The 16,041-nt window shown below is 40.6% G+C and overlaps 1 protein-coding gene across 3 annotated transcripts in view; it reads right to left on the bottom strand.

Annotated features, from left to right (window-relative positions):
- Positions 1–1,219: 1,219 nt before the first annotated feature.
- LOC126259190 (uncharacterized) overlaps positions 1,220–16,041 on the bottom strand; it is a 152,596-nt gene continuing 137,774 nt past the window's right edge. For 2 of the 3 annotated variants that reach the window (XM_049955773.1, XM_049955774.1), the window contains exons 8-9: positions 4,816–4,978; positions 1,220–1,673 (exon numbers count right to left, since the gene is read on the bottom strand). In XM_049955773.1, the coding sequence (XP_049811730.1) occupies positions 4,829–4,978 (150 nt within the window). In that variant the 3' untranslated portion in view covers positions 1,220–1,673; positions 4,816–4,828. Of the gene's footprint in view, positions 1,674–4,815; positions 4,979–16,041 lie in introns of those variants that run through there. The other variant, XM_049955775.1, reaches the window with a different exon arrangement.

Here is a 16,041-nt window from a genome sequence, read left to right on the forward strand (position 1 = left end):
ATGTGTGCTCACTGATCTCTGTCGACAATCACATACTGTGATTTTTTATCACATTAAAAGTAGTCAATTCTCTGTGAGACAGCAGTAGGTCTGTTTTACTACGGGCTGTCTGGCAAGAGTGTGTCTGGGCACTTTCCAGGAACACATGCAGGAATGATATGTGGGATGTGCCTACAAGAAGTCACTGAAATACAACAGTTGTGGAAAGGATATATTGCTAATTGACTTACAGATGACACATTGAGTTGCAGACAGACACAACAGAAAGCCAATTTCACATTAAGATTTTGGCCAAAGCCTTCATCAGAAAAGAGAAACACATGAATTCACACAAGCATGCACACCTTACACACCCATGACTGCTGTAACTGCCTGCTCATGCATGCAAGTTAGGTACAATAAACCAGAGATTAACAGCTTTCGGCAGAACAATTAGCAAGTATGCTGTGATGAACATCTTGTTTAATGACACAAAAGTGATTTCTAAGTGAATGCAAGATAAGTTTATAATATTTGATAGAATCATTTTCATCAACTTTAATTAATGCAAAAGAAGATTTCACAGCAAAGTGTGTCAATATGCATTGCACATTCGCTGCACTTATAAATACTATATCTGTGAAACACTCACCATTAACAAGGTATTTTTCTTCATGAGCTAAATAAAATCAAACAATGAAAAATCCAAGATGGAATGTAACAATACTATGAAAAGGAAAGTTGCCACTCACCATGTAGCAGATATGCTGAGTCGCAGATCAGTACAACAAAAAGATTGTCACAAATAAAACTTTTGGCCCTTTCAGCATCTTTGCTATATGGTGAGTGGCAACTTCCTTTTTCATAATACTGTTGAGCTAAATAAAAGTAGGCAATGTAGAACTCAATCCCATTAGAAGCCAGACAGCAGAAGTTCTTTGGAAAGTGTGGTGATAAAATTATTCCCAACATACGAGTGGTAGAAACAGTGCTGAAGCTCAAGTCACTGGTGGTAGCGGTGCCAGGAGTATTTTGTAATTTTCTGGACTACTTGAAGAAAAAGAAAAATCATAAAACTATGCCGTATTATCCAAAAGCCGAAAAAGATAGAACTTCGCAAACTTGACATTCAAAAAGAAAGAAAACAATGGTCATATGAGAATAATAAGGACTATTTTAGGAAGACAGACATGCATCATTTTGCACAAAGTGAAATAACTGTAAAGAATGAGATACAGCATGCATTTTCCTGCAGCTGTAACTGATGTGAATGCTACACTGCTACAGACACTTTATTCTTTCAAACAATGGTAAATGTAGACAATATCCTTGCATATCTGGCAGTTGACTACGGCCATCACATGCTTAAAGCAACATGCCATACAACTTTAAATATGAAAAAATTACACTAGAATTAACTATTACATATTAGACATTGTATTTAATGAGCAACATGTATGGTGCAACAATATGTACATGCCTTTAGCTGAACAACAACTAATCACACTAAAAAAACAGTCACTTTTCATGCTAAACTTAAGTCCAAACATAAGCTGACAAGCGTCAAATTTTTGCCGCTCTTACCACAAACTATTTTATGCAGTGGTGTCTGATATTACCTATATATGTGTATGTCAACTTCTTACAAGCGGACGGTTACATTCCCCTTCAGTGCTGATCCCTGAATTCTTCGCCTGTTAAAAGATTTTTTTTTTTTAATAAGATGCTGAGAAGAAAAAATGTCTTAAACAAGTAAATAAAGATAGTTACATTACAGGAAACAAGTACATACTTTTATCTCTTCTACACCTCTTGTGGTTGGCAAATTGAAGGATTTGTTCATTAGTTCTCAATAATCTAAACATGAAGTAACAAAAGCAAAATGGGTGCAATGGACAAAAAGACATAAGGAGATGATAAAATATTTTTGAATTACGTTATCCTATTTGCTCCTTCATTACAAGTACCTTTAGTATTTTTTAAAATATTTTTGTACACATTTTGTCTTCAGTGCCATTCTTTAAAGTCTGAAACAAATGTGCCATCCTCATTTCAAAACTCTACTAAATAATACTTTCAGAAACAATTAAACAATTACTGGCATAATTTTTAACTTCTGTCTGCTATGAATCATTATTATTATACATTAAGTTGTTATATTTTATTTCTGAGTAGATCCCCCACTGTGTATTATGATGCACATTTTAATTCTACATACAATATGAGGGTAAGTCAATTATTATCCGCAATTTAGTTATATTTTTGTTTATTTTGGTAGTACTGTAGTTTTACGTTGATGACGCAGGCTTTGTTTATTTTTGATTATATCTTTGCGATTGTCAAGCTGCTAGGTTAATTTCATTATTGCTGCCGTACTGTTAATCATGGCTGCTCCGCTGTCTATTTGCACCAAAGAAGAACATCATTCAGTAATCTGTTTTTCGTGGTCGGAAGGTGTATCTGGGGCTGAAATTCATCAAAGACTTTTGGTACAGTACAGGAACAGTGTTTTGCCACAACGGAGTGTCTATGAATGGATTGAAAAATTCCGAAATGGTTGCACAAATGTTACGCATGATGAAGGAGCCGGATGACCGTTTATAGCCACAAATGAAGAAACCACTGAGCATTACTGTGAAATAATACTCTTAGACAAATAATTAACTATTGGCGCTGCAAATTAGTCACGGTTCTTTTCAAAATCATCCACAACAGACTTGGGTTTCATAGCATTTGTGCAAGATGAGTCCCAAAACAACTCACACAGTTGCATAAACAAACACGCTTGGACATCTGCAAAAAACATTTGGATCGCTATGATAACAAAGGGGACAATTTCTTAGACACGATCATTACTGGTGACGAAACACGGATCCATCATTACGAGCCGGACAGTAAACGGCAGAGTATGGAATGGAAACGTCCAAACTCGCCATGCAATAAAATGTTCAAGACCCAACCGCCTGCAGGAAAACTGATGCTTATGGTTTTTTGGGACACACAAAGTCCAGTACTGGAACATTATGGAGAAAAGGGCACAACAATAAACAGTATACGTTACTGTGAAATGCTTGCTACCATGCGAAAGCCTGCAGTTCGAAGCAAACGCTGAGGTTTGCTGTCAAAAGGTGTTGTGTTGTTGCAAGACAATGCCCGTCTGCATACTGCTGACCACACTGCTGAAATGGTCCAGAAACTCAAATTTAAAAAATGATGTTCTTGTTAAGTTACCTATTTGATTACAATAAAATTTTATAAATACTTTGCTGATAATAATTGACTTACCCTCGTACTTTCTCAAATATCAGAGAAGAGAAAAAATGAAAAAAATGTGGATCCATCGGTCAATCTGTCAATCAGGATCAAGTGAAAGATATGTGGCAAATTCCTAGATTACAGAACGCAGCATGTCATTCTGAATGGAGAGAAGTCTTCCGAAGTTAGAGTGATTTCAGGTGTGCCACAGGGGAGTGTCGTAGGACCGTTGCTATTCATAATATACATAATTGACCTTGTGGATGACATCGGAAGTTCACTGAGGCTTTTTGCGGATGATGCTGTGTTATATCGAGAGGTTGTAACAAAGGAAAATTGTACTTAAATGCAGAAGGATCTGCAACGAATTGACGCATGGTGCAGGGAATGGCAATTGAATCTCAATCTAGACAAGTGTAATGTGCTGCAAATACACAGAAAGAAAGATCCTTTATCATTTAGCTACAATATAGCAGGTCAGCAACTGGAAGCAGTTAATTCCATAAATTATCTGGGAGTAGGCATTAGGGGTGATTGAAAATGGAATGAACATATAAAATTAATCGTCAGTAAAGCAGATGCCAGACTGAGATTCATTGGAAGAATCTTAAGGAAATGCAATCCGAAAACAAAGGAAGTAGGTTACAGTACACTTTTTTGCCCACTGCTTGAATATTGCTCACCAGTGCGGGATCCGTACCAGGTGCGGTTAATGGAGGAGATAGAGAAGATCCAACGGAGAGCAGTGCACTTCGTTACAGGATCATTTAGTAATCGCGAAAGCGTTACGGAGGTGATAGATAAACTCCAATGGAAGGCTCTGCAGGAGAGACGCTCAGTAGTCCGGTACGGGCTTTTGTTGAAGTTTCGAGAACATACCTTCACTGAGGAGTCAAGCAGTATATTGCTCCCTCCTACGTATATCTCGCGAAGAGACCATGAGGATAAAATCAGAGAGATTAGAGCCCACACAGAGGCATACCTACAATCTTTCTTTCCACGAACAATATGAGACTGGAATAGAAGGGAGAACTGATAGAGGTACTCAAAGTACCCTCCACCACACACCGTCAGGTGGCTTGCGGAGTATGAATAGTTACGGAAGCTAGGACAGTGTATATTTTTTCATGTGTGTATTGGCAGCACTGAAAATGTCCCCTCATTGCAGTAAGTACTGGCCAGCAAATCTTTCTTGTAATACATTATTATTAATAACTGAGCAGAAATTAGTTTCCCATAGTTGGGAGAAACTTGCCGTACGAATCAGATGCATGCTACACAAAGGTTTGTATCAATTAAAATAAAAAATGTCCTCCTTATGCCCCCTCCCCGCCCCCCCCCCCCCACACACACACAGAGGAGTGAATGAGATGGGAGGGGGAGATGGGGAATAATTCACAGTAACAGTACTTAAGTATTGTAAATAACTTCAAATCACTGTGTATAATTAGCAGGAGAATTCTCACAAAATATTTTATAAGTGCTCATTTAAAACTGACTTAATAAGAGCAGACATGGCTAACAAAAAGGATATATCAAAGGCACAAATCAATCTAGATAGTTTTTAAGCTTTCAACTGACCATAAAAACAATTTTAGATTCCTGTGTATATACGTCTATCAACAGCATATTCATTTCTCACTTTAACCAATAATCCAGGGTTCTTTCTTGAAACATCTCTCTTGTAATGTGTATAACCACTGTCTTCCATTACACAACATCCACTTACGTTCTCTGTACAGTCCTGCAATCAAAATTGATATAATGGAAAAAAATGAATACACTGCATACCATAAAAATGTTAATAAGCTAATATTTTATTGTTTTGCAACAACAATGGACATTACACACTACAGATCTATAATACCACTGTTTGGCAAAACTGTTTCATGAAACAGAAGCAATAAGATTTAGTCTACAGGGGGGCGCAAAAGTCACTGGACATTTGGTTAACAGAAAATGAAGTAATAGCAAGACACAGTACTAAGAAGTTTTAACCCATTAAGTTGCTATTACCAAATGGTGATCATTACATCTTGTCAAGTTGGTATACAATATAATGACAAACAAAACAGACAATAATCAAACTAGTAAATTGTTGAAAGTGATCTGTGAGACATGTTTACCGCTGGATTTTTCCGAATTGTCATGATGTTAATGAAAGAAGAAAGGATTTTTGCGTTAAAAACATTTTATAAAAGTAGTGCTAGTGAAGCTGTTAATGAAAGGGGAAGACACTTTAGGTCAAAACCACCTTCTAGACAAACCATGTATGACGTACGAGATAGATCTGAAGAACATGGATTTGTTATGGATGCAACAAGAGCTGGCTGCCCAACAAGTCACAACTGACGAAAATGAATTGCACGTATGTTTAGCTGTGACCCAGAGTCCATGAAAATTAACCATGCAATTAGCAACCGAGCTGGATTTATCATGAAAGTCACAGGAAGAAATGTTACACAAATAGAAGTTTAACGTTTACATTCCACATTAACGACATGGGTTACTTGAAGATGATTCAAATCAATGTCTTTGAATTTCAACTGATGGTTGATACACAGAAATATGATCCCAACCTGTTCAACAACACTGTATGGTCTAACAAAGCCAATTTTAAGTTAAGTGGACAAGGTAACAGACGTATCTGCACTTACTGGTATACTGACAATCAAAATCAATCTGGTCTGGGTGTTGGGAGGGGGCCAATATCTTCATTTGGTGTACTGGAACCATTTTTTGAAGGAACAGTGACTGGTGATAACTATTTGGATATGCTTCAGAATTATGTGGTGCTGAAAATTTTACAGAAATTTACTCTCAACACAATGGCGCTCCACCACATTATGTCATTCCCATCTGCAATTTATTAAAAGAAACTTTCCAAAGCGATTGGTTGAAGGGCAGATACTAACATGCCTCCACATTCACCAGATATCATGCCCGTGGGCTTTCTCCTATGGGGTGTCGTCAAGAACAGTTGTTTATTCTCAAAAGCATCAGACCATTGCTGGACTAAAAGGCTACACACACAAAACCGTGATACTACACTAAGCCACAGAGTATGTAACAGAGTTCCATAGAGACTTCAAAGATGTTTAAATGAGGACGGAAAACAATTTGACCATAAAAAATAATTGTAAGTATTGTTTGTATTTGTAATGAAACAAATTCAGTGTTTTGTTTAAATCGGTACCCAGTGGCTTTTGTGCCACCCTGAATTACGACTTTGTTTCAATAACCATCTCCAACACGAGTCTAGTGAGATACACAGGGTGATTCAAAAGTAAATGTACACACTTCATGGGTTTAATGTACGAGTGGGGAAAAAAGTGGGGGGGGGGGGGGGGGCGGCGATATTGCCATGGGCAGAGCTTGTGTAGTAGGCATTTCTGTCACTAAGCATGTATAGTGAAACTTATTGCCAATTCAATGCCGCCTGTGTTGGCAACCTGGCTTTTTCTGTTCATCTGTAATGATTGTTTTTGCTGGGGATGTTCTGTTCTTGTTTCAGTTTTATGATGACAAGTGTAAGTAGCAATTCCACCCATTTCACCTGTAGAAGGTACAGGAGTGACACCTGCAAGTTATGTCTTCAGTTACTGTTTACAGATGAGAGCCTCTATCCCTGCTGTATTGTGAACATTTGTAACATGCACATGTGGGTGTATGAGAACTTCACATTACTACAGTATAAGGATATCTACATCGTATTTCAATGAACAATTACTGTGGTACTGTGAACAAATTACTTGGACCACATGTTATTCCAAAGCACGTGCCTGGCAAAGAGTATTGACAATTTTTGGAACACATATTGGGTGGTCTGTATAATGAGGTCCCACGTACTATACAAACCAACTTACTGTTTACGCATGATGGGGCCTCTGCACATTTCAGTTGGGAGGCAGGTGAGTATCTCAATGTTGCTTATCATGGTAAGTGAATAGAGTCGTGCAGGACCAGATGCTTGGCGTGCCATATCTCTGGACTTGGGGCCACTTCAGGGAACTTGTGTTTGATGTTGCAACTAAGAATGCACCATTCTGAGAATGGTAAGACATCTAGCAAGTCACTGCCTTCGTCTACATGTAACGTCATTTTAAATATGTTCTAGCGTAAATGTACAACATGTAGTTGTATTGAATTTTGGGTCATTTTCTGTTGTAAATGTGATCCCTATTCTACTGCATAATTCTGAGATAAAACAATTTCAGACAAAACTTTATTTCACATTTTACACTTATTCTGATGCATACACTACACCAACTAGTTGTGTACAGTTACTTTTGAATCACCCTGTACAAGCAGCATGTGTAACCAAACTCATATTTTTCTTGATATTAAGCAACAAATGCTACAATAAACTCTTAATGCAGGGAAAGTAAGCTATTGTCAAGAGCACACTTATTTGGCCAAGTGACAAAGCTGACCTAATAATATGATGATAGTAAGATAACTTGAAGAAAATATATACCAGCAACCATAATTTTATTGACTAATTTTATTTAGCTACCAAGTTTGGTTGCTTGCCATAATTCTGAATTACATTACAAGCATGTTAAGGAGCCTTTCTTGACAGTCACTCAGAACATAACTTCATCATTATCTTCATGCAGCTCAACAACAACAAGGATTGTTAGTAAAGACTGCAGTAAGATTTATGTCTATCATATACACGCAGGGCGATGCGAAACAAGCTTCACAAGAAGACTGAAAGAATTGCCACACTCACAAACTAATAAAAAGGATAAGCTGTTCTTAACTCAAAGTGGGCTTTTAACACCACAGCGTACTGTGAGGCATGCTCTTACTAGAATTGGTATGTCTTCCCTTCCACCAATCAGTGAGCTGCCTGACTACAGCAGGCTGTGCCAACAGTGCCCATGGAGGCAGAGCAGTTACTGCAGCAGCCCCCAGCCTGTGTGACAGGAGACAGTCAGCTTACTGCACTGAGGCCACATGAAGCTACAGCTGATGCAATAATCCACGTTCAATGACAGCTACAGTTGGAAATAGAAGTCCTTGCCTCAGTTGGAGGATACATTTTTATCTGAGGACGGACGTATGCAGTGACATGTATGTCGAAGTATTTAATTCTGCTAGAAAGTACAACATACCAATCATCCAAGTCTTCAAGCAGCGCACTACGAGCAGGTAGAAGGCAGAGCTCATACAGAGCTAGTAGCCAAACTTTACAACAACATACGAGGAGGTACAAGTTTCAAAAAGAATTCTTAAAACAGAAGTCATAGAAATATGCAGCATGTTTCATGCACTGTAATGTGTTTATACTTTTCTGGTGAACAATAGAGAAGAAAAGGCAAGTGAAGCAGCAATTCGAGCAAGCTACAAAGCCGTTCATATTATAGCACCAAGTGGCAAACCATTTTCAACGAGGTCTCTCATAAAACTTTTTAAGGTAGTAGTTGCAGAATGTGTGTTTCCAAAGGAGTTGCACGTAATTGAAGACGTTTGCCTTTAAAAGCAAAAAGTGTCTTGTCAAATTGTGGACATATCAGTGAATTTAGAGAGAGAGTTCAGGAAAAAGGCCAAGAACTTGGCTGCATTCCGCTTACACAAGGCAAAAGCATTTATATACACCTCACTCTGCTCAGCTTTCCGTAGGCAATCAGTGGATAGTATGAACTACTTCTCGGACAAGCTCCATTTTGTAGCCACAGATCGTGCATTGAGCATTATCAAGGTTTTGCCTGTCATTTAAAAAATAAACTCAAAAGCAAATTTAGGACAGATGTTTTGACTGTTCACTGCTTCATTTACCAGGAGGCAATGTGTGCTGAAAGAGTGGAACTACATGACATAATGGAAGTCGTGGTCAAATGTATGAATTTTGTGTGGTGTCAAAGTTTGAATGACTGCCAATTCAAAGCAATCCTGAAAGATAAGGAACCAGAGTATGGGGACATAACTAAACCACAGAACAGTTCATTGCTTAGTTGGGCAAAAGTTCATGATGTTTTCTTTCCCATTTGCGATTGGTTGGTTGGTTTAAAGGCAGGAGAAGGGACCAAACTACGAGGTCATCGGTCCCTTATTCCTAATAAAACAATGCCACAAGTGTGAGAATAAAACGGACAAAACATATAACACAAAACGGAAAGAAAGGAAAACCCACAAGAACGAAGGGAAGACAATGAACACTAAAAGGAACAAAAGAGGACAAGAAAACAATAGAGATGCTAGAAACATAAGAGAGTAAAACATGAAAGCAAATTACAGTGGCTGGCCAACCACGAGAATGAAATGGGAAAGCCAGCTACTCTGCAACACATTAAAACCTCCACCCTAAAAGCACTAGTGTGGAGGACACAGAGGGACAAAGGACATGCGCTAAAACCTACATAGAAGTATAAAAACCCAATCACACAAATAAAACATAAAACTAAAGCTGCTGTGGAGGCATTGTCACCCAACACCGAAGGCAGGGTGCTGGGAAAGTTAAAAGTTTGCCACAGAGCGGCTAAAAGTGGGCAGCCCAGCAAGAGGTGGGAGCCACAGCAACATTGAGGTTGGTCCTCGCGACGGAATAGGTAACCATGGATTAGCCACGTATGGCCAATGTGGAGCCGGCAGAGGACAACTGATTCCCTGCGAGAGACCTGAATGGAAGACATCCACACATTCATAGTCTCCTTACTGACATGCAGTTTGTTGTGCGAGCTGTTATGCCATTCCGTCTCCCAAAGCCGGAAAACCCTGCGATGTAAGACAGAACGCAGGTCAGCTTTGGAAATGCCTATCTCCAGAAACGGATTTCGCGTCGCCTGTTTGGCCAGCCTGTCGGCAAGTTCGTTGCTGGGGATTACAACGTATCCTGGGGTCCACACAAACACCACGGAACGGCGGGAATGTTCCAGGGCATAGATGGATTCCCGAATGGACGCTACCAGAGGGTAGCGAGGGTAGCACTGGGCGATAGCTTGTAGGCTGCTCAGTGAGTCAGTACACAGGAGAAATGACTCGTCAGGGCATGAGCGGATGTACTCAAGAGCATGTGATATGGCCGCCAGCACTACAGTGAAAACACTGCAGCCGACTGGCAAGGAGTGCTGCTCAATATGTCCTCCACGAACATATGCGAAGCCTACGTGACCATCAGCCATTGAGCTATCGGTGTAAACCGCTTCAGAGCCCTGGAACACGTCAAGAACCAAGAGGAAGTGACAGCGGAGAGCGGTGGGGTTAACTGACTCCTTAGGGCCATGCAAAAGGTCCAGATGAAGCTGCGGCCGAGGTGTTCACCATGGAGGCATACGTGAACAGACCACAAGTAGAGGTGGTAAAGAGAAGGACTCCAGTTCGGAGAGAAGGGACCACACGCGAATCGCAATCTTAAGCCCCTATCTGGGCTGCCGTTGCGGGAGATGGACTGCTGCAGGTGGGAAAAGGAGACGTTAATTTGGATGCTCAGGGGAACTTTGAATGTGTGCTGCATAACTGGTGAGCAGTTGCGCATGTCTGATCTGCAGTGGAGGGACACCAGTACGCTGGTCACCGGACTCGTCCTAAAAGCTCCTGTCGCTAATCGAACCCCACAGTGGAGCACAGAGTCGAGTAAATGCAATGCTTAAGGTGCTGCCAAACCATAAACCACACTCCTGTAGTCAGTTCGGGATTGAACAATGGCTCTGTAGAGCTGCAGCAGCGTACAGCGATCTGCACCCCAAGTGATGTTGCTCAGGCAATGGAGGGCATTGAGGTGCTGCCATCACTTCTGCTTAAGCTGACGAAGATGAGGGAGCCAAGTCAATGAGTGTCGAAAACCAGTCCTAGGACTGATATGTCTCCACTACAGTGAGTGGATCATCATTAAGATAATGTGAGGGTTCCGGATGAACGGTACAACGCTGACGGAAGTGCACGACACACGACTTTGCGGCTGAAAACTGGCCTTGTGGATGGCTCCCTGGAGGCGCTGCTCAGCAACAAAAGTACTGGAGCAGCATATAGAGAAGGTGAGATGGAGGGCCCGACAGCTGCTGCTAGACCATTAATGGCCACTAAAAATAGAGAGACACTCAATACAGAGCCCTGCAGGACTCCATTCTCCTGGATACGGATGGATCTATCGGAGTCACCAACTTGGACACGGAAAGTAGGGAGTGACAGGAAGTTTTGGATAAAAATCGGGAGTGGTCCCCGGAGACCCCACTCATACAGTGGATAGGAATCGCTAGTAGCTGTAGATGTAGGAAGTATGAAGCAGACCTCAGTAGTTACGGTGGCTAGAACAGTTGCAAAGTCGAAGAAGTAGAAGAAGGTTCTGCTGTTAGGTAGTTCTCATGGCAGAGGTGTAGGCCAGCAGTTGCAGGAAGTGCTGGGGAGTGAGTACCAGGTCACCAGCATTGTGAAGCCTAATGCAGGATTGGCTCAGGTGACTGTTAACATAGGGGGGTTATGTAGGGATTTTACTAAAGAGGATCAGGGGCAGGTAATAGTATTGATAGGGATGGGGAGTATGACATAGATGGTGACTTGGAAAAGATAGCCACTCAAACTGGCAACACGAATGTGCATTTCGTGGAACTGTTTCAGTGTCACGATCGGCCTCATCTTAATACAGCTGTCAGGCGTAATAACATGAGACTTGGGGGTGCGCTGATGACAGAAAGCGTGGGTCATATTTCAGTGGTGTTGGTGGAGTCTATCAGCAGGACGGGTTTCACTAGACATGGCCTACACCTCAACAAGTATGGGAAGGGGAGGTTGGCAAAGCTTATAGGTCACAGCATAGGTGGGTTCGGTGGGATCACTCATGCGAAAATTCCTGCGGTAGTGGGTGTTAGCGCTGCACCTTTTTTAGATTGAAGTCAGCTGATAGGTATTCGTGCTTAAGGGGAGTCTCTCTAACAAAGGAACCACTTTTGACAAAGCTTAGGTATCCGAGTAATGAGGGAATTAGTATATTTCATCAAAATATGCAAGGTATTAGAGATAAAGTTAGTGAACTGCTTATAGATGTTGACTCTGAAATTATTGATATATCTGAACACTTCTTAAATAAGGAGATAATTCAGAGGCTTCCTTTACCAGGCTACTTCCTTTACCAGGCTACAGGTTGGCTGGCAGCTTTTCAAGAAGCTCTTTGCGGTGTGGGGGGAGTAGCCATGTATGTGAAAAATGGCATCCCATTTGAGTCAATTGATGTTTCAAAGTACTGCACTGAAAAGGTGTTTGAATGTTGTGCAGGTGTAGTTAAATTTAACGGAGCTAAACTTCTAACTGTTGTTATTTATAGATCCCCAGACTCCGATTTCACAACATTTTTGCTAAAGCTAGAGGAGGTTCTTGGTTCACTTTATAGGAAACACAAAAAGTTAGTTATATGTGGTGACTTCAATATTAATTGTATAAGTGATTGTGCAAGGAAGAGGATGCCGGTAGACCTCCTTAATTCATATAATCTTATGCAAACCGTATTCTTTCCAACGAGAGAGCAAGGGAACAGTAGAACAACCATAGTCAACATTTTTGTTCATTCCTCATTACTAGAAGGGCATTCTGTTAGCAAAAAGGTGAATGGCCTTTCAGATCATGATGCACAAATTTTAACTCTAAAAGATTTTTGTGCTACAACACGTGTTAAATATAGTCATCAGCTGTTTAGGAAAGCTGATCCAGTTGCTGTAGAGACTGTGCTGCAACACGTGTTAAATATAGTCATCAGCTGTTTAGGAAAGCTGATCCAGTTGCTGTAGAGACCTTTGTAAAACTTATCAAGGAACAAGAGTGGCAAGATGTTTATAGCGCTGATACAGTAGACGATAAATATAATGCTTTTCTCAAGACTTTTCTTGTGCTCTTTGAAAGTTGCTTTCCGTTAGAATGTTCAAAACAGGGTACTAGCACAAACAGGCAGCCTGGGTGGCTGACTAGAGGGATAAGAATATCTTGTAGAACAAAGTGGCAATTATATCAAAACGTTAGAAACAGTCAAAATCTAAATGCAGTAGCCCATTACAAACAGTATTGTAAGGTGCTTAAAAATGTTATTAGGAAGGCAAAAAGTATGTGGTATGCAGATAGAATAGCTAAGTCTCAGGATAAAATTAAAACCATATGGTCAGTTGTAAAGGAAGCGGCTGGTCTGCAGAGACAGGTTGAGGATATAGAATCAGTACGTAGTGGGAATGTCTGTGTTACTGATAAGTCACATATATGTACAGTATTTAATAATCACTTTCTGAATATAGAGGTGAACTAAATAGAAACCTAGTCCCAACAGGGAATCATATAGCGCTCTTAGAAAAAAGTGTTCCGAGACTGTTACCTGAAATGCCCCTCCATGATACTGACAAGAGGGAGATTGAGTTAATAATTAAATCACTAAAGACCAAGAACTCTCATGGATATGACGGGGTATCCAGCAGAATACTGAAGTATTGTTCTATGTATGTTAGCCCAGTACTTAGCCATATTTGTAACTTTTCCTTCAGGAGTGGTCGGTCTCCTGACCAATTAAAGTACTCGGTAGTGAAGCCACTTCATAAAAAGGGAGACATTGATAATGTTGACAATTTTAGACCTATTTCTATGCCATCGGTGTTTGCTAAAGTTATCGAGAAGGTTGTATATACAAGGTTACTGGAGCATTTAAATTCACATAATTTGCTGTCAAATGTTCAGTTTGGTTTTAGCAATGGTTTAACAACTGAAAATGCTATATTCTCTTTCCTCTGTGAGGTTTTGGGCGGATTAAATAAAAGGTTGCGAACGGTAGGTGTTTTCTTTGATTTAACGAAGGCTTTTGACTGTGTTGACCACAAAATATTACTGCAGAAGTTGGACCATTATGGAGTAAGGGGAGTAGCTTACAATTGGTTCGCCTCTTACTTTAAGAACAGAAAGCAGAAGGTAATTCTCCGCAATATTGAGAGTGGTAGTGATGTTCAGTCCCAATGGGGCACTGTTAAGTGGGGCGTTCATCAAGGGTCGGTGCTGGGGCCACTGCTGTTTCTTATTTATATAAATGATATGCCTTCTAGTATTACAGGTGATTCAAAAATATTTCTGTTTGTTGATGACACCAGCTTGATAGTGAAGGATCTTGTGTGTAATATTTAAACAGTATCAAATAATGTAGTTCATGAAGTAAGTTCGTGGCTCGTAGAATATAATTTGATGCTAAATCACAGTAAGACTCAGTTTTTACAGTTTCTAACTTACAATTCAACAAGAACCGATATTTTGATCAGACAGAATGGGCATATTATAAGCAAGACGGAACAGTTCAAGTTCCTAGGCGTTCTGATAGATAGTAAGCTGTTGTGGAAAGCCTATGTCCAGGATCTTGTTCAGAAACTAAATGCTGCTTTATTTACCATTAGAACAGTATCTGAAATAAGTGACACTTCAACACGAAAAGTAGTCTACTTCGCATATTTTCATACGCTTATGTCGTATGGTATTATTTTTTGGGGTAATTCTTCTGATTCAAAAAGGGTATTTTTGGCTCAAAAACGGGCTGTTCAAGCTATATGTGGCATAAGTTCGAGAACCTCTTGTCGACCCCTATTCAATAGTATGGGAATTCTGACATTGCCCTCACAGTATATATTTTCTTTAATGTCATTTGTTGTTAGCAATATTAGCCTATTCCCAAGAGTTAGCAGCTTTCACTCAGTTAATACTAGGCAGAAATCCAATCTGCATGTGGAATGCACTTCCTTGACTCTTGTGCAGAAAGGAATGCAGTATTCTGCTGCATCCATTTTCAATAAGCTACCACAAGGACTCAAAAATCTTAGCAGTAGCCCAAACACTTTTAAGTCTAAACTGAAGAGTTTCCTCATGGCTCACTCCTATTCTGTCGAGGAGCTCCTGGAAGAGCTAAAAAATCAAGCAAATTCCAGTGTTACATTGTTGATTTTCTTTATTTAAACTTGCGACTTGTCACCTGAATATGTTTTTTTTATATTTCATTTTATCTGTTTCTAATATCGTGTTATAATTTCATCTATTGACTCGTTCCATGACCTTGGAGACTTCTCCTTAATTTGGTCCCACGGAACAATAAATAAATAAATAAATAAAATAAACAATGTAGCAAGGATATGATGTCGCTAAGTCGTGTCGTATGCTTTACATAAGTCAAAAAAGACTGTTCGGATGGCAGACTCGAGATGGACACAAGATTATCAGTGGTAGAGCGACCCTGGTGGAAGCCGCCCTGACACGGAGCCAGCAAGCCACGTGACTGCAGGACCCAACCCAACCGCCGACACACCAAACATTCCAGCAGCTTACAAAAGAACGTCAGTGACGCTGATGGGCCGATAGCTATCCACATCGAGCAGGTTTCTACTGGGTTTGAGCACCAGAATTATGGTGCTCTCGCGCCACTGCAATGGAAAGACGCCATCGCACCAGAGCCGGTTGAAGACGACAAGCAGATGTCGCTTGTAATCACATGAGAGATGTTTAATCACCTGCCTGTGGATGCGATCAGATCCAGGAGCTGTGTCGGGGCAATGTGCAAGGGCACTGAGAAGCTCCCATTCTCTACATGGGGCGTTATAGGATTCACTGCAGCATGTAGTGAGTGAGAGGACGTTCCCTTCCAGCCGCTGTCTGAGTGTGTGAAAGGATGGGGGTAATTCTCCGATGCAAAGGCTCCAGCTAAGTGCTCACCAATCACGTTTGCATTGGTGCATAACTCGTCATTTATGGTAACACCGGGGACAGCTGTTGGGGCCTGGTACCCGAAAAGATGTTTGATCTTTGTCCAGACTTGGGAAGGTGACATGTGGCACCCAATGGTGGAGACCTCTCTCTCCCAACACT

Source organism: Schistocerca nitens, chromosome 5 (assembly GCF_023898315.1).
Source record: "Schistocerca nitens isolate TAMUIC-IGC-003100 chromosome 5, iqSchNite1.1, whole genome shotgun sequence".
Classification (NCBI taxonomy): Eukaryota; Metazoa; Arthropoda; class Insecta; order Orthoptera; family Acrididae; genus Schistocerca; species Schistocerca nitens.